Source organism: Salmo salar, chromosome ssa02 (assembly GCF_905237065.1).
Source record: "Salmo salar chromosome ssa02, Ssal_v3.1, whole genome shotgun sequence".
In the NCBI taxonomy this organism is placed as follows: domain Eukaryota; kingdom Metazoa; phylum Chordata; class Actinopteri; order Salmoniformes; family Salmonidae; genus Salmo; species Salmo salar.
The window spans coordinates 38,533,898-38,559,035 of record NC_059443.1 but is presented as its reverse complement, the minus strand read 5'-3'; the positions used below and the strand labels follow the sequence as shown (position 1 = coordinate 38,559,035).

At 42.9% G+C, this 25,138-nt stretch overlaps 1 protein-coding gene across 6 annotated transcripts in view; it reads right to left on the bottom strand.

The window, feature by feature from the left end:
- Positions 1-1,591: 1,591 nt before the first annotated feature.
- The window catches only part of LOC106582686 (upstream stimulatory factor 2), a 30,260-nt gene continuing 6,713 nt past the window's right edge, over positions 1,592-25,138 (bottom strand). Inside the window, exons 2-11 of one of the 6 annotated variants that reach the window (XM_014165994.2) lie at positions 17,043-17,080; positions 14,028-14,131; positions 12,868-12,987; positions 12,436-12,583; positions 12,044-12,131; positions 10,309-10,347; positions 9,151-9,209; positions 5,978-6,084; positions 5,483-5,611; positions 1,592-4,813 (exon numbers count right to left, since the gene is read on the bottom strand). In XM_014165994.2, coding sequence (XP_014021469.1) covers positions 4,724-4,813; positions 5,483-5,611; positions 5,978-6,084; positions 9,151-9,209; positions 10,309-10,347; positions 12,044-12,131; positions 12,436-12,583; positions 12,868-12,987; positions 14,028-14,131; positions 17,043-17,080 — 922 coding nt within the window. In that variant the 3' untranslated portion in view covers positions 1,592-4,723. Of the gene's footprint in view, positions 4,814-5,482; positions 5,612-5,977; positions 6,085-9,150; positions 9,210-10,308; positions 10,348-12,043; positions 12,132-12,435; positions 12,584-12,867; positions 12,988-14,027; positions 14,135-17,042; positions 17,081-25,138 lie in introns of all 6 variants that reach the window. The other 5 variants (XM_014166030.2, XM_014165986.2, XM_014166003.2 and 2 more) reach the window with 5 other exon arrangements.

Genomic DNA, 25,138 nt, shown 5'->3' with positions numbered 1-25,138 from the left:
CATGGTCACAGCATCTCATTTCTGACACAAATGCAGAGAATTTGTAGCAATACAAAGCTAAGAGGACTAACAACTGTGTCAATTGTCTGGGCTATTGCTACTGCTCATAGCATGTTAACCAAGGGTCACAGTTTGTTTTATAACTATACTGAACAAAAATATAAATGCAACGTGTTAAGTGTTGGTCATCATTTTTTTTCTCCATAAGCACAGAACTTATTTCTCGCAAATTTTGTGCACAAATTTGCTTACATCCCCATTAGTGAGCATTTCTTCTTTGCTAAGCTGATTAAAGAGCATGATCATTGCACAGGTGCACCTTGTGCTGGGGACAATAAAAGACCACTCTAAAATGTGTAGTTTCGTCACACAACACAATGCCACAGATGTCTCAAGTTTTGAGGGAGTGTGCAATTGCCATGCTGACTGCAGGAATAGCCACCAGAGCTGTTGCCAGAGAATCTGTTAATTTCTCTACCATAAGCCGCCTCTAACATCATTTTAGAGGATTTGGCAGTACGTCCAACCGGTCTCACAACTGCAGACCACGTGCAACCACGCCATCCCAGTACCTCCACATCTGGCTTCTTCACCTGCGGGATCGTCTGAGACAAGCCACCCGTACAGCTGATGAAACTGAGAAGTATTTATGTCTGTAATAAAACCCCTTTGTAGGGAAAAACATATTCTGATTGGCTGGGCCTGGCTGCCAAGTGGGTGGGCCTGGTTCCCAAGTGGCTGCGCCCATGCCCAGTCATACGAAATCCATAGATTAGAGCCCAAGTCATTTCAATTGACTGATTTCCTTATATGAACTGTAACTCAGTAAAATCCTTGAAATTGTTGCATGTTGAGTTTATATTTTAGTACAGTATAATTAAGGAGGGTCCTTGCAAATGTATTTTCTATATTTGAAAAATACAAAATACATGTATTTTAATTAAAATAATTTTAGCAACAGTATTTTGTAGTATATTTTGGTCTTTTGGGCATTTTGTATTTTTATGCATTTTTGCCTATCTTTGCCCCCAAATCCCTGCTGAAAGACCACCTGAAAGAGGGGCCCAGGCAGGAGTTGTCTCAATGCCTATGGGGTGTCCATCGACACAGAATGAAACACACACGTGTGGATGTGACACCACACACCTGCTGCAGAACATAGTTCAATAAAAGGATCATCTTATTACCAGATTCATGTATTTATTTCAGAAAAACAAAATGAGCAACCATCTGTTGCAGCTTATAATGAGGACGGCTCTTTCTAACTTTACCGTTATCATTATTCATAGCCGGGGCCCAGATCGGTTTGTGCTTGTCTACTCCATTGCTGTCAGTGTCAAACATGTTTGCTTTGGCCTGACAATTCCAAAAGGAGTTGGCAAGAACAGAAACAGACTTGCATCCAGGCTTCATTATTCACCCATGTGCCTTCAATGTCTTATTAACCATCATTAATTCTATTCAACCTTTGTTATTAATATACCATTTTAGTAAGCATGCCTTTACCCTTATGATCTTGATTTTAATCCAAAGTAAATTCATAATTATGAATACATTAGTAGGGGAAAAGATAATGAGCCAGAACACATGCTGACAAGGTTATTATCAAGTCAATTATTTATTTTTTCTGTCCATTTTACTTAGAAAAGTCTTATAATCTAACCTGAGAACAGCACATCTGCTACAGGCTGGTAAATTTTGTGTTTGCCATTTCAAAAAAGAAAACAAACAAAATGAACTACAGCCAACAATTTCCTTCCGCTACCTTATTATTTTCACCATAATTGACAGTGCTCACTTCCCACTAGATGTGTAGAATTCGACATCATCAGTCAACTTCGGCTATATTCAGCTGAAGAGCAACAGTTCTAAGAGACAGTTTCGAGCAAAACAGGGTAACAATTTTATTTTGCACTTACAAAGCAAAAGCAAAAGGAGAGCTTGTCGAGGTGGAATCATTGAGTATACATGACTTTTCACAGGGTTGAGTATTAGTGCTGCTTTGCTGATTCCGGAGCCAGACAGTACAGGTCTAAAACTCCCTGATTAGGGACTAAAACACAAATGTACCTATTCCCATTCCCCAATTTCAGAAGAAAATACATGACGCAAATCCAGTCATCAATAACATTGGTATTATCATCAACTTGCCTGTTTGCACGTTGAAAGCATTTCAACTTGGTTATTGTCCTAGATGACTGAAAGAGTGTCTGAGATTAAATGTTTTCCTAAGTCTTTATTAGCAACCATTACTGTTTGCAAGGAGAGGAAATTCAGAGCAGATACGAAGTGCAAGGACGGGAAGTTTCTCTGTTCTTGGTTTATATCTTGAGCTGGTTCATTTATTCTCTCCAGAGAGTCTTTTTCCTTGGGTTGCATTAAGCTCCATTTGATGCGTTGGTTACAAAAATAAAAGCCAAAACACTAGACATGATACTTGTGGTTATTCTTACACATATCAAGACACAGAAACATCATACACACATTTGCAAAAAAACATCCAGACTTCTGTAGCCGCTAAATTTAGCTTAGCAGTGAACTCAATGCGCTTTCTCAAGAGTGAGTTTAACGTGACACAATGTTGAAATTAAAAACTCAGCAGTGTCTGAAATGGCACCCTATCCCCTACATAAATCACTACATAATAGGGTGCCATTTTGGATACAGCCTGTGATGTTCCACCCAGAATCACTTACATTTGCACTCACTTCATATGTCAGGTGACATTTTAAGAGCTCACCTTTCAGAGGCCGTACCAGTGGTCTATCAAATCTAACCCGGCCACAGTCTCAAACCAGCCTTAAAGATTGTGTATTAAATTGCATAATTGTAGAAAAGGGCCAAAAGTACAGTAAATGAATTATTGATTACCATTTAAATTTCCCACTAACGCCAGTGGCCATTGGCTTTACTTCAACATGAAACATTTATATAATGTTGCATGGATGCTATTTTAAAAACAGGTCTGTTAATGCAAGCACTGTAAACTGTGATATTGGGCAAAGCACAGCTATTCCTCCGGGTACACCAAAATTGCATCCTTGAGCTAGTGAGCTCAAAGTATTGGGACATCAACACATTTCTTGTTGTTTTGGCTCTGTACTCCAGCACTTTGGATTTGGAATGAGAAGATGACTGAGGTTAGAATATAGACTGTCAGCTTTCATTTGAGGGGATTGTCATCCATATCGGGTGCTGTTTAGAAAGCACTTTTTGTACATAGTAAGCCCCCCCAACCCCTCCCCCCCTCTGGTTTTATGGGACCAAAAGTATTGTGACAAATTCATGTATGTATATTAAAGTACTCAAAAGGTTTAGTATTTGGTCCCATATTCCTAGCACGCAGTGATTACATCAAGCTTGTGCCTATTCAAACTAGTTGGATGCGTTTGCTGTTTGTTTGGTTGCGTTTGATGATTACGGATAGTCCTGAATGAATCGTGATAAATGATGAGTGAGAAAGTTAGAGGCATAAACATCATAACAACACCCCCCCCCCAATGCTAACCTCCCATTATTGTAATGGAGAGGTTAGCATGTCTTGGAGGTATGATATCTGTGCGTCGAACTTTCACTCATTATTCACGACTCATTCAGGACTATCCGTAATCATGGTAGCATCCATATTAAAATGTAGAAGTGTTTAGAAACTAATTTACAATAAAAGTGGCTCCAAAATGTCAATGCATTATTTACCATTGATTTCTATTGGGCACAAAATTATCTGAAACAAACAGCAAATGCATCCAACAAGTTCGTAGAGTCACAAGCTTTCTGTAATCATTGCGTGCTAGGAATATGGGACGAAATACTTAACTTTTGACTACTTTAATACACATGAATACATCCAAATACTTTTGGTCCCTTAAAAAGGGGGGGACAATGTACAAGAAGTACTGCAATTTCTAAAACGCTTCACCCGATATGGATGAAAATACACCAAAACTAAAGCTGACAGTGTGCACTTGAACCTCAGTCATTGTATCATTTCAAAGTGCTGGGGAACAGAGCCAAAACAATGTCGTGTCCCAATACTTTGAGCTCACTGTATATCGGTGTCACTTTTGAAAACACCTAATAATATTGCCAACTATCAAGGCATTGTTTCACCTAGTTCTGCAATGCAGTGGTTTATTTGTATCGTGTTTCTGTTCTACTGGCTGGTAGCCTACCACTCACTCATACATCATCTATTCCTCTAGGATACATGGGATTTCCTAAATGAGTCTTTCTGGGAATATTTTTAACAATACACAAACTAATAAATTAAAACCGCTAACGTAACAAAAATGGTAATATGAACCTCAACCACAAATACAGACTAAAATAAAATATGACTGAAGAGAATGGGAAAACAACTCAATAACAAAATATCCAACGTCAACGGAGGGAGGAGTTGTGCAGAGGGTTTCTCTGGGCTAGTAGAGGGTTTCTCTGCTGGTTGTGACTGGTTCTCTCTCTGAGACATGTCTATTGTCTACATGGTGGCTTCTTTTGTCATTTCGACTGATCTTGGATCAGTCAAGTGCAGCCGACAAAGCAGCAGGAGCCTGCCAAGAGTCTCGGATACAGCCTCAAAGACAAGGCCAGGGAAGACTGTCTGCGACTGAAAAACAGTGATTCGTCAGTAGCTCGTTCATTTTGTTCTGTTCCTACGTGTCGTCCCCAGTCTGCCTCGTTCTCCTCTTCCTTCTACCCATCCTGCTCTCCCAGTCTCCCTCGTTCATTGTGGCGGCGTCTCGCCCACGCTCTCGATGCCGTGCTGCTGGAGTTGCGCTCGGAGAAGGGCATTCTCATTCTTCAGCTCCTCGATCTGAGACAAACAACAACAATGTCCGCCAACGAAAAACAACGGGTGTCCTCAATGTAATCAATGAACTAGCAGCAACTTAACAAAATACGTCAACTTCTAGGCCTCACTTGTTCTTTCAATGATTGAAGAACTAGACAGAAACGTCTGTTGTATACACTTTTCAACAAATGTTTTGGACAATCCTGGCCATAACATCCATCTGTTTTAAATCTCAAGGTAAGTGTACTATCATCCCAGCTTCTCCTCTGGGCTATCACACACTCACTGCCTCTCTATCCCCCACAGGACTGGAGACTGTTCACTTCTGAGCATTAGAATGAGGACATGAAGAACGGTGCTTTGGGATTCAATAAGGAATGAAAGGCAAAACACTCCATACAATTCTATGCTATAACTTCATTTTGAAGTAAAAATGGCACTTCGGTCGTCAGACGTAAAATGAACGTTAAATGTGATCAAACGCCTCCATTTGTTTGAACATCAACCTTTTCTGTCCGCAGGCATGTGATGCTATGTGATAGCCTGGTCCCAACTCTGTTTGTGCAGTCTTGCCAACTCCAATGATGTGCCTGAAAATGACCATAGAAGTTGGCAAGATGGCACAAACCGATCCGGGTCCAGGCTAGGCCTCCGATTCTTTGTGGTAGCGTTCTTTCTAGGCTGTTTTACCTGCTGTCTGCAGAGCTCGTTGTCCAGCTGTACTCTCTCCACCTCTTTGACACCGTCCAGGAGCCTCTGGTTATTCTGACGGAGCTCTCGGATGTAGTCACACGCCTTAGACAGGATGCCCCCTTTACTCTGGGGGAAGGAGAAAGGAGTTCATTAAGACCTCTTGCCGTGTGGATGACAGGAAGAGTAACCGATGCTTTCGCAACAGCTATTGGGGATCCTAATAGAATACCAATACTCGTACATGCACACACACCTAAATAAATGCAAACACCCCCCCACATCCACACAATTGATTCCAATATTTTCCCTAAGCCTAACCTTAACCACTAAGCTTAATATAGCCTTCATACAAGGGAGGACCGGCAATATGTCCTCACTTCTCTGAATTTAAGTTGGTTTACCATTCTTGTGAGGACTTCTGGTACTCACAAGTATATTAAAATGTGCACACACACACACACACACACGACAAAGCTGCTGAGAGTGCCTTACAGAGTGACTTACAGCCCCCGTCTTGGTGCTGTCTATGTTGCAGTCGGGGATGATTTTGGAGAGCGTGACGATCCAATTGTTGATCTTGTCTCTCCGCCGCCTCTCAACTGTTGAGACACACAGAACAGGTTCAGAGAAAGAGGTGAACAATAGGGATACATGCAGAGAGTGGTTAGGGTCTACATGGGTATTTTTCTCTGTATGCCTTGAATAGTCACTTAGCTAGACATGTGACATTGTGGGAACATCTGACAGTTCAACAGTAGCCTCTAGTGGTTGGTTGATATACAAAATTTAATTCCCTAAAAGTGCCTCTGGGATAGAATTAGAAAAAATATCTATTGTCCACTTAATGTGGCTTTGGCTTGAAAGATAAAAAAAAAATCACAAGGTGCAGCTAATTTAAAAAATAAATTCAACAAGATATTGTATACACTACATGGCCAAAAGTATGTGGACTACCATTCAAATAAGTAGATTCAACTTTTTCAACCACACCGTTGCTGACAGGTGTATAAAATCGGGCACAAAGCCATGCAATCTCCATGGACAAGCATTGGCAGTAGAACGGCCCATACTAAAGAGCTCAGTGACTTTCGACGTGGCACCGTCATAGGATGCCACCTTTCCAACAAGTCAGTTCGTCAAATTTCTGGCCTGCTAGAGCTTCCCTGGTCAACTGTAAGTGCTGTTATTGTGAATAGGAAACGTCTAGGAGCAACAGCAGCTCAGCCGCGAAGTGGTAGGCCACAGAAGCACACAGAACGAGACCGCCAAGTGCTGAAGCGTGTAAAAATTGTATGTCATCAGTTGCAACACTCACTACAGAGTTCCAAACTGCCTCTGGAAACAATGTCAGCACAAGAACTGTTCGTCGGGAGTTTCATGAAATGGGTTTCCATGGCCGAGCAGCCGCACACAAGCCTAAGATCACCATGCGCAATGCCAAGCATCGGCTGGAGTGGTGGAAAGCTCACAGCCATTGGACTCTGGAGCAGTGGAAACGCATTCTCTGGAGAGATGAATCACGCTTCACCATCTGGCAATTCGACGGACTAATCTGGGTTTGGCGGAAGCCAGGAGAACGCTACCTGCCCGAATGCATAGTGCCAACCTTAAGTTTGGTGGAGGAGGAATAATGGTCTGGGCCTGTTTTTCTTGGTTTGGGCTAGGCCCCTTAGTTCCAGTGAATGGAAATCTTAACGCTACAGCATAAAATTACATTTGTGGCAACAATTTGGGGAAGGTCCTTTCCTGTTTTAGCATGACAATGTTCCCGTGCACAATGCAAAGTCCATACAGAAGTGGTTTGTCAAGATCAGTGTGGAAGAACTTGACTAGCCTGCACAGAGCCCTGACCTCAACCCCACCTAATACCTTTGGGATGAATTGGAACGCCGACTGTGAGCCAGGCCTAGTCGCCCAACATCACTAATGCTCGTGGCTGAATGGAAGTCAGTCCCCGCAGCAATGTTCCAACATCTAGTGGAAAGCCTTACCAGAAGAGTGGATGCTGTTATAGCAGCAAAGAGGGGGACTAACTCCATATTAATTTCCATGACTTTAGAATGAGTCCATATATTTTTTCCATGTAGTGTATCTTGGAATGCAGAAGTAAAGCACAGAGTTGCATGGTTAAGATACACTACCGTTCAAAAGTTCGGGGTCACTTTTGATCGGAAATACAGTGTAGACATTGTTAATGTTGTAAATGACTATTGTAGCTGGAAACGGCAGATTTTTAAAGGAATATCTACATAGGCGTACAGAGGCCCATTACCAGCAACCATCACTCCTGTGTTCCAATGGCACATTGTGCTAGCTAATCCAAGTTTATCATTTTAAAAAGGCTAATTGATCATTAGAAAACCCTTTTTGCAATTATGTTAGCACAGCTGAAAATGTTTGCCCTGATTAAAGAAGCAATAAAACTGGCCTTATTCAGACAAGTTGAGTATCTGGAGCATCAGCATTTGTAGGTTTGATTACAGGCTTAAAATGGACAACAACAAAGTACTTTCTTCTGAAACTCATCAGTCTATTCTTGTTCTGAGAAATGAAGGCTCTTTCATGCCAGAAAATGCCAAGAAATTGAAGATCTCGTACAACGCTGTGTACTACTCCCTTCACAGAACAGCGCGAAATGCACAACTAAGCAAGAGGACAGTACATTAGAATGTCTAGTTAGAGAAATAGATGCCTCACAAGTCCTCAACTGGCAGCTTCATTAAACAGTACCCGTAAAACACCAGTCAACGTCAACAGTGAAGAGGCGACTCTGGGATGCTGGCCTTCGAGACAGAGTTGCAAAGAAAAAGCCATATCTCAGACTGGCCAATAATCTTTTATTTTTAAGATGGGCAAAAGAACAGAGGAAGATTGGGGGGAAAAAAGTGTTATGGACAGATGAATCTAAGTTTGAGGTGTTCGGATCACAAAGAAAAACATTTGTGAGACGCAGAAAAAATGAAACGATGCTGGAGGAGTGCTTGACACTATCTGTCAAGCACGGAGGCAATGTGATGGTCTGGGGGTGCTTTGGTGGTGGTAAAGTGGGAGGTTTGAAGAAGAAGGCTATCACTCCATTTTGCAACGCCATGCCATGTGGACAACACTTAATTGGAGCCAATTTCCTCCTACAACAGGACAATGACCCAAAGCACAGCTCCAAACTATGTAAGAACAATTTAGGGAAGAAGCAGTCAGCTGGTATTCTGTCTAATGGAATGGCCAGCACAGTCACCGGATCTCAACCCTATTGAGCTGTTGTGGAAGCAGCTTGACCGTATGGTACGTAAGAAGTGCCCATCAAGCCAGTCCAACTTGTGGGAAGTGCTTCAGGAAGCATGGGGTGAAATGTCTTCCGATTACCTCAACAAATTGACAACTAGAATGCCAAAGGTCTGCAAGGCTGTAATTGCTGCAAATGGAGGATTATTTGACGAAAGTTGGAAGGCACAATTATTATTTCAATTAAAAATCATTATTTATAACCTTGTCAACGTCTTGACTATATTTCCTATTCGTTATGCAACTCATTTCATGTATGTTTTCATGGAAAACAAGGACATTTCTAAGTGACACCAAACTTTTGAACGGTAGTGTATATTGGCTCTGAGAGAACATTGAATCGGGGAGGATTGTGGGTGACTTAGGCCCTTCCCTTTGCTCACCTTCATTGTGTTGAGCTCTCCTCCTTTCATCTCTGGGTGTCCGTGGGCCATCCATTTTCCTACAGACAAAAATAAATAGAACATTTCACCCATCTTCAAAACCTGGGAGTCCTCAGTCCACCTCCATACAAACAGGTGCAAACAGCTAGTTAAATGTTTCTAACTCTTCAGACCAAAATAAAAAATCTTCAGACTACAGCGCACCACGCAACTAATCCAGTGAAGGAATCCCCCACCAGAACCACTATCTCAAAGCACCTGACCCTTTTACAATTACACACCACTCAGGCAGCAGAGCCGTACTCTTCAGGGGGGCCGCCCTGCACCGCCTTGGGCAGCCGTGCTGATCTGAAGCAGCTGTATGGGGCAGCATGTGAGGTAATAACACCACCTTGGTGCTGACAGCGAGACGCAGTGACTGGAATTACTGTATTACTGACTGTCTGACGACCATCTGGACAGGCAGATTTCTTGGAGGTGTCTGAGGTGTACGTGTCCTTCCCTGCTATACCCCGGAGACAGTCTAAGGCGCGGGCTTCATTATAATCCTAAATTGCGATGTTGTCGCATTGGTGTCCAGAGTATGGCTAATGACAACTGTTTTTCCTATATGTGTCTTCCCCGTGGTATTCTTTAATGAAGTTCCCCATACATGACAGCCAGATGAGCTCATGAAGGCACTGGGGACGAGATGCGCAGGGCCGTGACAGTAAACTAATACAATTCGACAGCACTTACTTTGACAACGCTTTAATCCGTCTAATGAATTGTGTCATAAATTAAACCAAAATGGCTGGTGTTCACACAGTGCCCTTACCTTTTTCGCATCTAATGAGTAAAAGCAATTAAAAGCAAGCTAAAACAAAGGGGGCTGTTTTTACTTTAACCTAGCTATTCAAGGTCTTACAGAACTGAACAGAAACACATTGCAATACTGCATCAGGACTACCATCAAAGAGTACATACACACTTTCCAATGCTAAATGTAGCTCAATCACATCAAGGGTCTAACATAATCACCAGGGAATTGTACTAAAGGGAATGAAGGGGGAATAGGGAGCTGGTATGATTGTTCTTTCTTCTTTGTGGTATATGATCTAGGCCTAATTTGATTGGTTTATTGGTTGCAGGGGGAGGGGATGTGGAAGTTGTCCTCACCAGTTTAAACCGTCATGTTGCAGCATCTCGGTTTCGTCTCTGCGAACGGCAGGTAAGCGGTGGAAGTTTTCATTTAATTTCATTTATTTGCACAGATCAAATATGTTCAGTCATGGATCAGTTTATGCGTTGTTGATGAAAGAATAAATTAAAAAGACACAAATTATCACACACAAGAAAAACATATGGAAAGGGGGAATAGAATGGCAAAACACAGGAAAAACAAGTCCTCCCTACACAACAGCACACACTGCAGTGGTATCCAGCCCTTTTAGACTGTACATTTAACAGTAGAGTAGATAAAAGCTTTACTGGTAGCCAAAGAGAACTGGGGAATCACTGCAGCCCGACACTAGAACTAGACATACAACAACTGGACTGGTCTTGTACGAACGTCCCACACAAAAGCCCCAAGAAGCCTAAAGAACTTAATAACAAACCCATACCCCAACACCTTACTGTGAGAAAATTGATGACCATCCCCTTTACCTAAAGCTAAATTGTAAAATGTATTTTCTTTTTCAGAATATAAGAAGCTCCATGTTGTTCTACAGGCCTGAGAGTAAGAGTTCATCACATACAGGCAGGGAAATGGCAAGGGATATCCACTCAGTCCAACACAAATTAGATTTGAGAGGATCATGTGTTCGTTCTGGATGGCAAAACAAGCATGGCGTTATGTCAAATTTTTAAAAAAGCACTTTGGAACCATTCTTCCAAACCATTTCCCTTATGTGCAGAAGCCTTGAAACGATCTAATAACAAAAAACATACAACTCCTTATTTTATATTCAAACACTTGCCTGGCACCCTCCCTTCTAGATTATATATTAGTTTATGGGCATGTTTACAATTTACTCACACCCCTTGGCTCTGGGCATGCAATATGCCTTCATAGAAAAATAAGCACATTGAAATTACATTTCCTAAATTAACCAGAACACTAATGTCAAATTAATTCACTGACACAAATATCATTAATCATCCATTTGGCATGAGAGATTATTGAGATTTTCAGCATGGATTAACCAGAGTTAACAGTCTGGTTTTGATTCAGTGTTACTCATTCAGAGTGGTTTGAGGAAAATAGCTTCATCACATGATAATGATATTGATGATTGTGAGAGATAAACAAAATGAGGAAGTAGACAAGGAAGGGGGAAACCAGGGCAACAAGGACAGGGACACAACGACCCTGTGATGATGACATCCATCCCACAAGAACAGCAAAGTGTTCAAGGAAACTACACACACACACACGCAGTGCTGTCTGACCCAGGTCCAGGTCATGCTCAACCCAAATCTCTGTGAAAGTGAATAGGGGGGAGGGATGCAGTGCGACTATACTTTCAGTTTTTGGAGAGAATAGTCAATATACTACTTCTTCAATATTCAATCAGTGACTTAGTTTTCCAGTCTAACTGATACATCTCAGACTCAAAGCAAACCAACTCTTAGATGTTCTAGAAAAATCCTGTCAAATGACTTCTTAACAGGTCATTACTGATGAAAGGTTGAAATTACCGCATAACACCTAAGCGTATAGGCTAGTTCCTACTTGGAAGACATGTCTGACATGCTCGTGGTAGATGAACGCAAGGACTGCGTAGGTAGGTTTTTGACTGCTTAACATCTGGAGTGGCTCAGACTGCTGTGTGCATGGGCTCTCCTTTCAGAGTCCCCCTAAAATGAGGGACATAGGAGGAGAGGAAGTAGCGGTGTGGTTGATACTCACTCAGGGTAGGGGTGTGTGCGCGGAGCTATGGTTCGCTGTGTGCCTGTCTGCAAGACGTCAGGAGGGGTCATCATCACGTAGAACTGACCTGTGGGAGAAGGGAGAAAGAGAAAGCAAAAGAGAAAGAGAAAGAGAGAGAGGAAAAAAAATGGGGCAGGTTGGAGACTTCAGTGACAAAGTCTTAAGGGAGAATTTGCTAGCACTGAGACAAACCTTGTGGCTGAGGGGATGAACAGTTAATCTCAGTCAGCACTGTGTCATGGTACTCAAATGTCAATTTGATAAGTGGTCATTCTTCTTTATGTCTGGACTTGAACCAAAAACGAGGGACAGTATTTTGCCCTCAGAGGACTGCTAGCCTAGCGTTAGAAGTAGAGGTAGTGCTGACTCACCCCCGGCCTGTGTGGGGTCGGAGGTGGTCTGCACAGACACAGTGCCATCGCTCACAGCCGTAGCTGGGAAGTAGGCGAAGCGCGTCTCCCCTCCCAGCGTCTCTCCCACGGGGCTACCCCCATTACTGAAAGGGTTCTGGATCACAGCCTGACAGGGGACAAGGTGGGAAGGGTTAGCAAACCCTACTGACAACTAACTTACGACATGTATATTACTTGATAATAATTCATTAAAACAACTGACAAATTTATTTATATATATAAATAAATGTAAGTGTTCTGGTTCCTGCACAACAAAAATATACAGATAACTTGTAAAACGATCAATAGTTTGATACTACTGAAGTATGTCAGGCTCCCTAGCCATTAGGGAACTGTGTTATTGTAAGGGGTGACAGTAGTGGCCTCGGTTCCTGGTGTTCTGGTACCTACCTGGGCCACTGCTTGAGGAGCGCCGGGGAAGGCGGCCGTGGAGACCACGCTAACCGGCCCTCCCCCGTCATCTCTCCCCTCCAGCTGCTGGTCAGTTACCTGGACAACACGGTAAGTCACCTGGGGAAGAGAGGGAGACAGAGTGAGGGAGAAAGAGATGGACAGACAGACAGAGAGAAACCAGAGTCATTAATTCTACAACAAAGAGCATGGGATGCCTTCTAGCCTGACCACTGTCATTTTAATGTCACTGTGTTTTCAGGACTTGCAGATTGTTTACGTCATATTGAGGTTCACACCCTAGGCTGCAGTATTAAGCCCTTGCACATTGAATGATACTGCTAGGCCTACAATTGATCTACACACCCAACATATGCTTATATGGCAGAATGTGCCTAATTCAATATAAAAACAGCTTCAAAATAATCTGTATTTGTACCCCTTCATCATGTGACTCACCTCCTGACTAACATGTGACAACAGCCGCATGCCAATCCAGGAAGGGGATTGGAATCACATGATCACTCACACTAACTGTGTTTACTCCAAATGAGCAGCGAAAGGACCAGCTCTAACTAGCTTCATCCTTCACCCAAAAATAAAAAAATAAAAACAAGTTTATGTGAAGATATAACGTTCACTGTGACGGTCCACAAAAGCGTAGACGTAAACATTCACAATTAATGAACCAATTTAACATCCAAACCTGTAGGCCTATATCAGTGTCCTGGCCGGTTCTGCTGTCTGGGTTCAAAGAGAACGAACACAAGGCTTTCAATTCAATGGAGAGGATAGTGTTGAATGTCAGGGTTATTCAGGGTTTTCCATTGTGTGATGTGGTTGATTCTCTAGTGGAGGGATGGGCAACACCAGTCCACAGGGGCCTGATTGGGTGTCCAGCCCCAGCTAACACACCGGACTCCAATAATCAACTAATGATGATCGTCAGTTTAGAATGCACTTAGTTTAAATCAGCTGTGTTTGCTAGGGATGGGGGGAAAGTATGACACCACTCTGGCCTCTGGGGACTGGGGTTTCCCATCCATGCTCTAGTGTGAGTGATGCAGTAAACTGACCTCATACAGTAAAAACAGACCTATGTGAATTCAGCTAGTTAAATGTTTCTAAAATCAGCAAAACGCTGTTCACGGGATACCCACCTGACCACCCTCAGAGCGGAACTGGTACTGAATGTTGTGGTCCGCGAATGCCTGGGCCTGCTGAATACTGCCTATGGTAACTGCAGTCTGCTCCCCTTCCCCGTCTCCTGAGAGAAGGACAGTGGAATGAGAGGATCGATAGAAGGATGGAAGAGAAAATTAACACTCAGATATCCTTTGATGAGAAATGAGTGAGGCAAGGAGCATTATTGCAAAAATGCTAGGCCTAAAACTATTTGACACTTAAGCGTGTGTTTTTGGTCTGTTCTTTGGTTGGTTTTTGAAAGCATCAGGTTTTTCAAGAGGATGCCTGAAATGTCAGTACTTTGAAATGTATGAAAGAGTCAGAATGGTGAAGTTACGCACAATGGCACACATGCATCCGAAACGCATACAGTGAGGGGGAAAAAAGTATTTGATCCCCTGCTGATTTTGTACGTTTGCCCATTGACAAAGAAATGATCAGTCTATAATTTTAATGGTAGGTTTATTTGAACAGTGAGAGACAGAATAACAACAACAAAATCCAGAAAAACGCATGTCAAAAATGTTAAATTGACTTTCATTTTAATGAGAGAAATAAGTATTTGACCCCCTCTCAATCAGAAAGATTTCTGGCTCCCAGGTGTCTTTTATACAGGTAACGAGCTGAGATTAGGAGCACACTTAAAGGGAGTGCTCCTAATCTCAGTTTGTTACCTGTATAAAAGACACCTGTCCACAGTAGCAATCAATCAATCAGATTCCAAACTCTCCACCATGGCCAAGACCAAAGAGCTCTCCAAGGATGTCAGGGACAAGATTGTAGACCGACACAAGGCTGGAATGGGCTACAAGACCATCGCCAAGCAGCTTGGTGAGAAAGTGACAACAGTTGGTGCGATTATTCGCAAATGGAAGAAACACAAAATAACTGTCAATCTCCCTCGGCCTGGGGCTCCATGCAAGATCTCACCTCGTGGAGTTGCAATGATCATGGCCGGTTCCCCTCTCTCCACTGGGATTCTCTGCCTCTAACCCTATTACAGGGGCTGAGTCACTGGCTTATTGGTGTTCTTCCATGCCCTCCCTAGGAGGGGTGCGTCACGTGGCGGAGATCTTTGTGGGCTATACTCGGCCTAGTCTCAGGATGGTAAGTTGGTGGTTGAAGGTATCCCTCTAGTGGTGTGGGGGCTGTGCTTTGGCAAAGTGGGTGGGGTTATATCCTTCCTGTTTGGCCCTGTCCGGGGGTTTCATCGGATGGGGCCACAGTGTCTCCTGACCCCTCCTGTCTCAGCCTCCAGTATTTATGCTGCAGTATTTTGTGTGTCGGGGGGCTAGGGTCAGTCTGTTATATCTGGAGTATTTCTCCTGTGTTATCCGGTGTCCTGTGTGAATTTAAGTATGCTCTCTCTGAGGACCTGAGCCCTAGGACCATGCCTCAGGACTACCTGGCATGATGACTCCTTGCTGTCCCCAGTCCACCTGGCCGTGCTGCTGCTCCAGTTTCAACTGTTCTGCCTGCGGCTATGAAACCCTGACCTGTTCACCGGACGTGCTACCTGTCCCAGACCTGCTGTTTTCAACTCTCTAGAGACAGCAGGAGCGGTAGAGAGAGACTCTCAATGATCGGCTATGAAAAGCCAACTGACATTTACTCTAGAGGTGCTGACTTGTTGCACCCTCGACAACTACTGTGATTATTATTATTATTATTATTATTATTATTAGACCATGCTGGTCATTTATGAACATTTGAACATCTTGGCCATGTTCTGTTATAATCTCCACCCGGCACAGCCAGAAGAGGACTGGCCACCCCTCATAGCCTGGTTTCTTCCTAGGTTTTGGCCTTTCTAGGCAGTTTTTCCTAGCCACCGTGCTTCTACACCTGCATTGCTTGCTGTTTGGGGTTTTAGGCTGGGTTCCTGTACAGCACTTTGAGATGTCAGCTGATGTAAGAAGGGCTATATAAATACATTTTATTTGATCATGAGAACGGTGAGGAATCAGCCCAGAACTACACGGGAGGATCTTGTCAATGATCTCAAGGCAGCTGGGACCATAGTCACCAAGAAAACAATTGGTAACATGCTACGCCATGAAGGACTGAAATCCTGCAGCGCCCGCAAGGTCCCCCTGCTCAAGAAAGCACATATACATGCCCGTCTGAAGTTTGAATCATTCAGATGTTCTTTGGCAGAGGACAACTGGGTGAACGTGTTGTGGTCAGATGAGACCAAAATGGAGCTCTTTGGCATCAACTCAACTCGCTGTGTTTGGAGGAGGAGGAATGCTGCCTATGACCCCAAGAACACCATCCCCGCCGTCAAACATGGAGGTGGAAACATTATGCTTTGGGGGTGTTTTTCTGCTAAGGGGACAGGACAACTTCACCGCATCAATGGGACGATGGACGGGGCCATGTACCGTCAAATCTTGGGTGAGAACCTCCTTCCCTCAGCCAGGGCATTGAAAATGGGTCGTGGATGGGTATTCCAGCATGACAATGACCCAAAACACATGGCCAAGGCAACAAAGGAGTGGCTCAAGAAGAAGCACATTAAGGTCCTGGAGTGGATTAGCCAGTCTCCAGACCTTAATCCCATAGAAAATCTGTGGAGGGAGCTGAAGGTTCAAGTTGCCAAACGTCAGCCTCGGAATCTTAATGACTTGGAGAAGATCTGCAAAGAGGAGTGGGACAAAATCCCTCCTGAGATGTGTGCAAACCTGGTGGCCAACTACAAGAAACGTCTGACCTCTGATTGCCAACAAGGGTTTTGCCACCAAGTACTAAGTAATGTTTTGCAGAGGAGTCAAATACTTATTTCCCCCATTAAAATGCAAATCAATTTATAACATTTGACATGCGTTTTTCTGGATTTTTTTGTTGTTATTCTGTCTCTCACTGTTCAAATAAACCTACCATTAAAATTATAGACTGATAATTTCTTTGTCAGTGGGCAAACGTACAAAATCAGCAGGGGATCAAATACTTTTTTCCCCCTTACTGTACATCCCACCATAAATTCTTACCTTCTAATTGGACGACCTCCTCCTCTTGTTTTTCGTGACTAGGAAGACATGAACAAGAACATTTTCAAAATATAGGCAAGCAAGGTCTAGCTGACAAGGTTAATATAGAGTAGGGGATGGCAGTGGAGTACAGATGTTACAGTGACTTGGCTAATTGCCAGCAGTGGTGGAAAAAGTACCCAATTGTCATACAGTAAAAATACTGTTATAGTGTGGACACTATATAAATAATGACATGGTTATTATTGGTATTGACCGTGACCTTCCCCTTTTGATGATGTCATCACTAAGAGCGAGTTCTGTGCAATGTGATTCTACCACCGGTTGAGTGGGCTATATAGTTCTGTTATGTTTGTACTGTTTGTACCTGGCAATACACCTTTTAGGTTTGGGTTGAAAGTAAAGGAAAGTAATATCGAAATGTGTGTGGGCATTCCTTGTCAAGTTACTACAAATACCTTAAAAGAAAATGACTCAAGTAAAAGTCATCCAGTAAAATACTACTTGAGTAAAAGTCTTAAAATATTTGGTTTTAAATATACTTTAGTTTCAAAAGTAAATGTAATTGCTAAAATATACTTAAATATCAAAAATAAAAGTGAAAGAATATATAATTTCAAATTTCTTATATTAAGCAAACTAGACGACACCATTTAAAAAAAGAATTACAAAAATAATAATATTTACGGATAGCAGGAGGTATATTCCAACACTCAGACATCATTAACAAACACAGCATTTAGAGATGCCAGTATTTTTACTTAAGTACTTCAAACCACTGCTCCCTCTCACATCGGCGTCACTAAAAGCATGGTCATCGCCTCCTCAAGCACAACGAACAATGGCAGACTGGGGCAAGGGCCCGATGTAGAAATCGCTCTGTCATTTCCTGGTTGCTAAAATTCTACACTCTTCGCTCAATTTGAATAGCGTAGGGAATCATTGTGTAGGGAATCTAAAAAAATATATATAAAAAAAAACATTTTCAATAACAAAAAAAACGTGGCTGTTTGAAGTTGGTGGACTAAACAAAGTAAAAACAGTCTCCACCATCGTCTATGCAATCTTGAATCCTTGGGAGGTAACCACCATGGCCTACAGTATGCTCGCCAGGATCCTTGGGACATCGGACAGCACTAACCTCCTCACAGAGTTGCAGGAAAATTCGATGCGGGGTAAGGGGGAAGAGTTGTTTATATTCAAAGTGTTGTTGCAATTCACCTAGCTTTGGGTGAGATATTCTACATTTAGCATGTTAAATTCTTCAAGAATCAATGGGCAGTGTTTTCTTATATTCATTTAGCAGTGGTGACCGCTGCAAAAAATATGATAAAATAAAACAAAAACACACAGAGCATAACAAACATTAGGAACACCTAAGGTGTCGAAAGCGTTCCACAGGGATGTTGGCCCATGTTGACTCCAATACTTCCCACAGTTGTGTCAAGTTGGCTAGATGTCCTTTGGGTGGTGGCAATTCTTGATTCCGACGGGAAACTGTTTAACATGAAAAACCCAGCAGTGTCGCAGTTCTTGACACAAACCAGTGTGCCTGGCACCTACCATACCCCGTTCAAAGGCACTTACATCTTTTGTCTTGCCCATTCATCCTCTGAATGGCAGACATACACAATCCATGTCTCAACTGTATTAATGCTTAAAAATCATTCTTTAACTTGTCTCCACCCCTTCATCTACAATGATTGAAGTGGATTTAACAAGTGACATCAATAAGGGATCATAGCCGTCACCCGAATTTCCCTGGTAAGTCTATGTCATGGAAAGAGCAGGTGTATACTCATATACTAGGGGTGAACATTAAAACATTTACACGAAGTTGGGATTATTAACATTAAATGACATCCCTAACCGAAAATCTTTTTTTCCCCCTTGTGTTTTTCCCCTCTACATAATTAAAATCACAGTGCAGTTATCACAAAACATTTTTCCTGTTATAGCCTAACTACACGATAGACAATAAAAGGCCTGGAGAAAGTTGTGTAATTTAAATTAAACAGGTAGGAAGAGGCGAACTCTAGGCTGCTTTGGAGAATTTGTGAGCAATGCAAGACAATGCGAGATGCAGAATACCAAGAGATCATATAGGCACGGTTCTGCCTGCCCCATCCTCTCTCTTGGGCGCTGCCCTGCCTGCACTTTCTCTTGGCTAATGATGCAAGCGTGTGTTCAGTCTTCGGTCTGTTGCATGTAGAATAGCCTAGCCTATTAATTTTGTCTCATAGGCCCTAATATGGAATTACAGTAGTCCAAAGTTAGCCTGTATCAATTAACCCTGAAAGCGCCTCAGCTAGAGCATGTTGGTTTGTCTTTTAGGGTAGGCTACACTACGGCTTATTAAAATGCCGACACGAAAACGTCTCTGGTGATATGAAGTGGGACTAACGTCCATTACTAGGCGACCAGAACTGTCAATCAAATAATAGACCATACTCTCCTAAAGAAAGTACTTTAACGTTTGTTAAATACAGTGGCTTAATAAGACATTTAGTAGAAAGAAAACACATCTAGCTACCCTACCATAGCAAACTGCATAAAAAAAAAAAACATCAGTACATTAAAATCAGCAAAGTTTGTTGTCAGGGTAAAAATACAGATGCCAGAGCAGAATTCTACTGTCTGAAATGGTAGGCCTACAGATGCGTCACAAAAAGTACATTGTTGCTAACGACACGCTACTGTAACTGAGTTCTACGTCTGTAAAGGGTTGCGGTAGATATAACTTCATTACCCGGCCGTAGCGGTCATACATACAGTGGTTGCTCCACTAAAAGTTTTGCAATTATGCTGCGGGACTTAGAGGTAATTTGTGGTTTAGTACGGTACCCTGCGTCACCACTTCATTGCTCCAGACCAGCGCAAGGGGGAGTTAGAGCACTGATTATGCTTTTGGGTCCTACTGTGTCTCTGACAACGAATGGGCGACATAAACCTAAATAGAAACTGATAATTGTGCAAGACTTCAGTATTACTTACTAAAACTGTTGTTACACTAAGGTTAGGATTATTTTGCTCTTACTGTAGTACTGTAGCCCACTCCCGACTGGTCACGTTGTACAGCGCCTCAGTGGCGCAATGTTGCTACAGATGCTGGTTCAATACCCGTGCCGGCCTCGACTGGGAGACCCACGAGATGACTGTAGGTTTTTGGTTTCTCTCCCTCTAAAAACAGAATTAAATCATTCTAAATGACAAACTGCCTTTATTTACAAATTAGTAACAATGTCTCACCCCATGTTCAAGAACGGCCTTATTCCTCACTCATATTACATTATTTGAAAAATGTAATCTTCAAAATAGTTGTCATTTAAACAAAGCAATTAATATTAATTTAGAATAATATAAAAGTCCCTTGGATATAATCACAGATCTATTATTAACTCTGTTATTAGCAGGACAATATATATTGGTCATGCTCCCGAGTGGCGCACAATGGGATTGCCTTGCAGTTCTCCAGCTGTATCCACTGAAAGCGCACAAGGTTCAAGGCACGAGGGCAGGGGGCACAGGATGGGCAGCAGAGCCGGGCACAGAAGACGGACCTAGCCAATGGGGAAGGGAGGAGGAAGGGTGGACCCCCACCCCGCCACACTGGGTAGCACAGAGCAACACTAAGGGGCATTGCACTAATAATGGTGGTGACTACGGAAACGTTTCCGCTGTTCTTAGTGCCAGTCTGCACGTTCAAACTAAAACAATGTAACTAATAATGGCATCTTTATGCTTTCATTAATAAAATACTCTTTCAAAATGCAGATGTTACCTTAGTAGTAATTTGTTATGGATGAATAACTATCAAAAAAATATATATTTTTTTAAATAGGCCAAATCGGTGTCCAAAAATACCAATGTCCGATTGTTATGAAAACTTGAAATCGGCCCTAATTAAATCGGCCATTCTGATTAATCGGTCGACCTCTACTGGAAACAATGAAAACCGAGGGGATTTATCCGAAAATAGAGAGTAATGACAGTGTTTTCTATGTTCCAGTAATAGTGCAAGAAATTGTAGAACTTCAAGCTCTGATAGATAGTGGGTCTATGACCTGCAGGTTAAGTGAGTCAACTGAAGACACACTTCTGAAATGTAATGTGATAAAACCAGAGTCTAGAAAGCCAACTCAAGTAGTTCTTGTAGGCTGTGGGGGCAACCAGGCACAGCCTAAGTATAAATATGACTGAACATTGATCTTTTAGATTGCAAGATGGCAGTGTCTGTTTTAGTTGTACCTGGACAGACAGACGATATGATAGTTGGATCGAACGCCATAAAACACATAATGCAACAGGTTAAGAAAACAAAGTGGTATTGGGACAGTCTCTCCAAACCTGCCAAAGGAGATTCACATGGACTTTTACTCAGCATCCTAGCCAACGTGAACCACTGGCACGGTGACAAAATACCAGACAAAGTGGGAACTGTAATGCTCAAGCAGTGTGACTCATGCATCAACATGAACATTTGGTCTGGGGAAAACTGAAAGAAAAGGTGCTGCTATCAGTTGGTAGTACTGTAGTCATAGAGGCCACTACAGCACGATCTGCACCAAGAAATGTCCTAGTAGGACGCACTGTATGTCCTTTGAGGGGTGACAAGTGGGTCCCCATGAAAGTGATCAACATGTTGGATCACCCTATTGTTCTCTGCCGTAACACCAAGTTGGCTGATGTGCACCCATGCCTAGCCCTAGAAGACCTAGAGCTCTATTCCAGTCATGCTGAGAACCCCAGTAAGGTCCAGTCTGCTCTTCAGAATGTCACCCAAGCTGGGGAAGAATGTTCAGTTAGTGGAAAAAGGGTAAAGGAGTATGTACAAAAGTTGGAAGAGTTGGGCTTAACAGAAGTTGACAGAGTCCTGTGAAGTGTCTGATATGTGGAAAGGAAAACTATTGGACCTTATTGCACAGTATGAAGGCATCTTCTCCAGGGACCAACTTCACTGTGGAGAAGCGAAGAACGTCATCCACCGTATCCGACTCAAAGATGAAAAGCCTTTCAGGCTGCCGTTCAGGAGGGTCTCTCCATCCGACTACCAGAAGCTGAGGCAGACGGAGGAAATGGAGGAGCGGGGCATCAACCGAAAGTCCAGTAGTGAGTGGGCTTCCCCCCTTGTCCTGGTTTGGAAGCCGTCAGGAGAGTTGAGAATTTGCACTGATTTCAGATGGATGAACCAGAGGACAGAGAAATATGCATACCCATTGCCCCATCAAGCCGATCCTCTCGCTGCTTTGGGAGGGAACTGCTTCTTCAGTACTATGGATTTGACTTCTGATTCCACAACATCCCCATACATGAAGATGACCGCAAGTACACAGCGTGCACAACACCCACAGGTTTATTTGAGTACAACATAATGGCTCACGGGTTATGTAACAGCCCAGCAACATTCGCCAGAATGATGACCTCGAATCTTTGGCGACCAGAACTACTTGTCCCTCCTGTGCTACTTGGATGATCTCCTGGTTTTCGGGAAGAGTAAGCAGGAAGCCCTGGACCGTCTTGAAATGGTGTTCTCCCGCCTTAAGGGACACAACCTGAAGCTGGCGCAAAAAAATATGTTACCTCCTCAGAAAATCTGTCAAGTTTTAGGCCATATCGTCACGGCAGAGGGCATTGCAACTGACCCAGGAAAAGTGTGGGCAAACTATTATTCCCACTTCATTGTGAGTTTCTCAGGTTTAGCCAAACCACTGTTTCGTCTGATTGCAGGACAGAAAAGTAACCGGAATGGAGAAAAAGGAAAACCTCATAGCGTGGCCTTAAAATGTCTGAAACCTGAAGACTGGACTTCTGAATGTGGGGAGGCGCTGGAGAAGCTAAAAGTTGCTGTCTCCCAAACAGCCGTGCTGGCACACCCAGACTTTAGCAAACCGTTTCTCCTATCAACAGATGCATCAATGGATGGCTTAGGTGCAGTACTTAGCCAGACATTTGAGGGTGAGAGTAGGCCCAGACCAGTAGCTTTTGCAAGCAAGACTGTCGAGGTCCCAGTCCCGTTACCCAGCACACAGATTAGAGTTCTTCACTCTTAACCTGTTAGGACTAGGGGGCAGTATTGACACGGCCGGATAAAAAACGTACCCGATTTAATCTGGTTACTACTCCTGCCCAGTAACTAGAATATGCATATAATTATTGGATTATTAGAAAACATCCTAAAGTTTCTAAAACTGTTTGAATGGTGTCTGTGAGTATAACAGAACTCAAAACCTGAGAAGATTCCATGCAGGAAGTGGCCTGTCTGACAAGTTGTGTTTCATCTTGGCTCTTTTTATTGAAGACTGAGGATCTTTGCTCTAACGTGACACTTCCTACGGCTCCCATAGGCTCTCAGAGCCCGGGAAAAAGCTGAACGATATCGAGGCAGCCTCTGGCTGAAACACATTATCGCTTTTGGCAAGTGGCCGATCAGAGTACTATGGGCTTAGGCGCGTGCCCGAGTCGACCCCATGCTTTATTTTCTTTCGTCTGTTTACCTAAACGCAGATTCCCGGTCGGAATATTATAGCTTTTTTACGAGAAAAATGGCATAAAATTGATTTTAAACAGCGGTTGACATGCTTCGAAGTACGGTAATGGAATATTTAGAAATGTTTTGTCATGAATTGCGCCATGCTCGTCACCCTTATTTACCCTTTCGGATAGTGTCTTGAACGCACGAACAAAACGCCGCTGTTTGGATATAACTATGGATTATTTGGGACCAAACCAACATTTGTTATTGAAGTAGAAGTCCTGGGAGTGCATTCTGACGAAGACAGCAAAGGTAATAACATTTTTCTTATAGTAAATCTGACTTTGGTGAGTGCTAAACTTGCTGGGTGTCTAAATAGCTAGCCCTGTGATGCCGGGCTATCTACTGAGAATATTGCAAAATGTGCTTTCACCGAAAAGCTATTTTAAAATCGGACATATCGAGTGCATAGAGGAGTTCTGTATCTATAATTCTTAAAATAATTGTTATGCTTTTTGTGAACGTTTATCGTGAGTAATTTAGTAAATTCACCGGCAGTGTTCGGTGGGAATGCTAGTCACATGCTAGTCACATGCTAATGTAAAAAGCTGGTTTTTGGTATAAATATTAACTTGATTGAACAAAACATGCATGTATTGTATAACATAATGTCCTAGGGTTGTCATCTGATGAAGATCAAAGGTTAGTGCTGCATTTAGCTGTGGTTTGGGTTTATGTGACATTATATGCTAGCTTGAAAAATGGGTGTCTGATTATTTCTGGCTGGGTACTCTGCTGACATAATCTAATGTTTTGCTTTCGTTGTAAAGCCTTTTTGAAATCGGACAGTGTGGTTAGATTAACGAGAGTCTTGTCTTTAAAATGGTGTAAAATAGTCATATGTTTGAAAAATTGAAGTTTTTGAATAACGCGCCACGGGATTACACTGGCTGTTACGTAGGTGGGACGATTTGGTGCCACCTACCCTAGAGAGGTTAAGTGGGCTGTGTGTGATAAGTTCACTCATTGGCTGAAGGGGAATAGATTCACAGTCCTAACAGATAACAACCCCCTGACATATATAATGACGAAACCAAAGCTAGACGCCTGTGAGCAGCGGTGGGTCTCTAAACAGGTCCCCTTCGACTTTGACTTGAAGTACATCCCCGGGCCCCAGAATGTCCCAGCAGACCTGCTTAGTCGACAGCCGTTCGTTGGAGCTAGGAAGGCAAGTGAGTTCCCAGAGTATGTGACTTCAGAGTCCATCCAGGATGCATTCAAACTGTCAGTCAATATCCAAGGTGGTGAGATCCTGGCTCAAGTCTCTTCTGAAGGAGTGAAAGCAGTTTTGGAATCCTGTCTGGAGTGGGATGCGAGTGTGCCAGTGCGCAAATTCGAAATAGCCCAGTATTCTGCCAGCATCCTTCAGCATGAAGGGGGATTGGCTACTCTTCCAGTCCTTTCTTCTGATGTAATACGGAGAAAACAGAAGGCGGATCAGGTGCTGGCCCGAGTGGCGTACTTTGTTGAGAGGAGGAGACCTTCGCGGAGAGAGGGCTCATGAGACTGCCCAAGTGTTGAGAATGCTGAAGCATTGGGATAAACTCGAAATCAAGGATGAGAT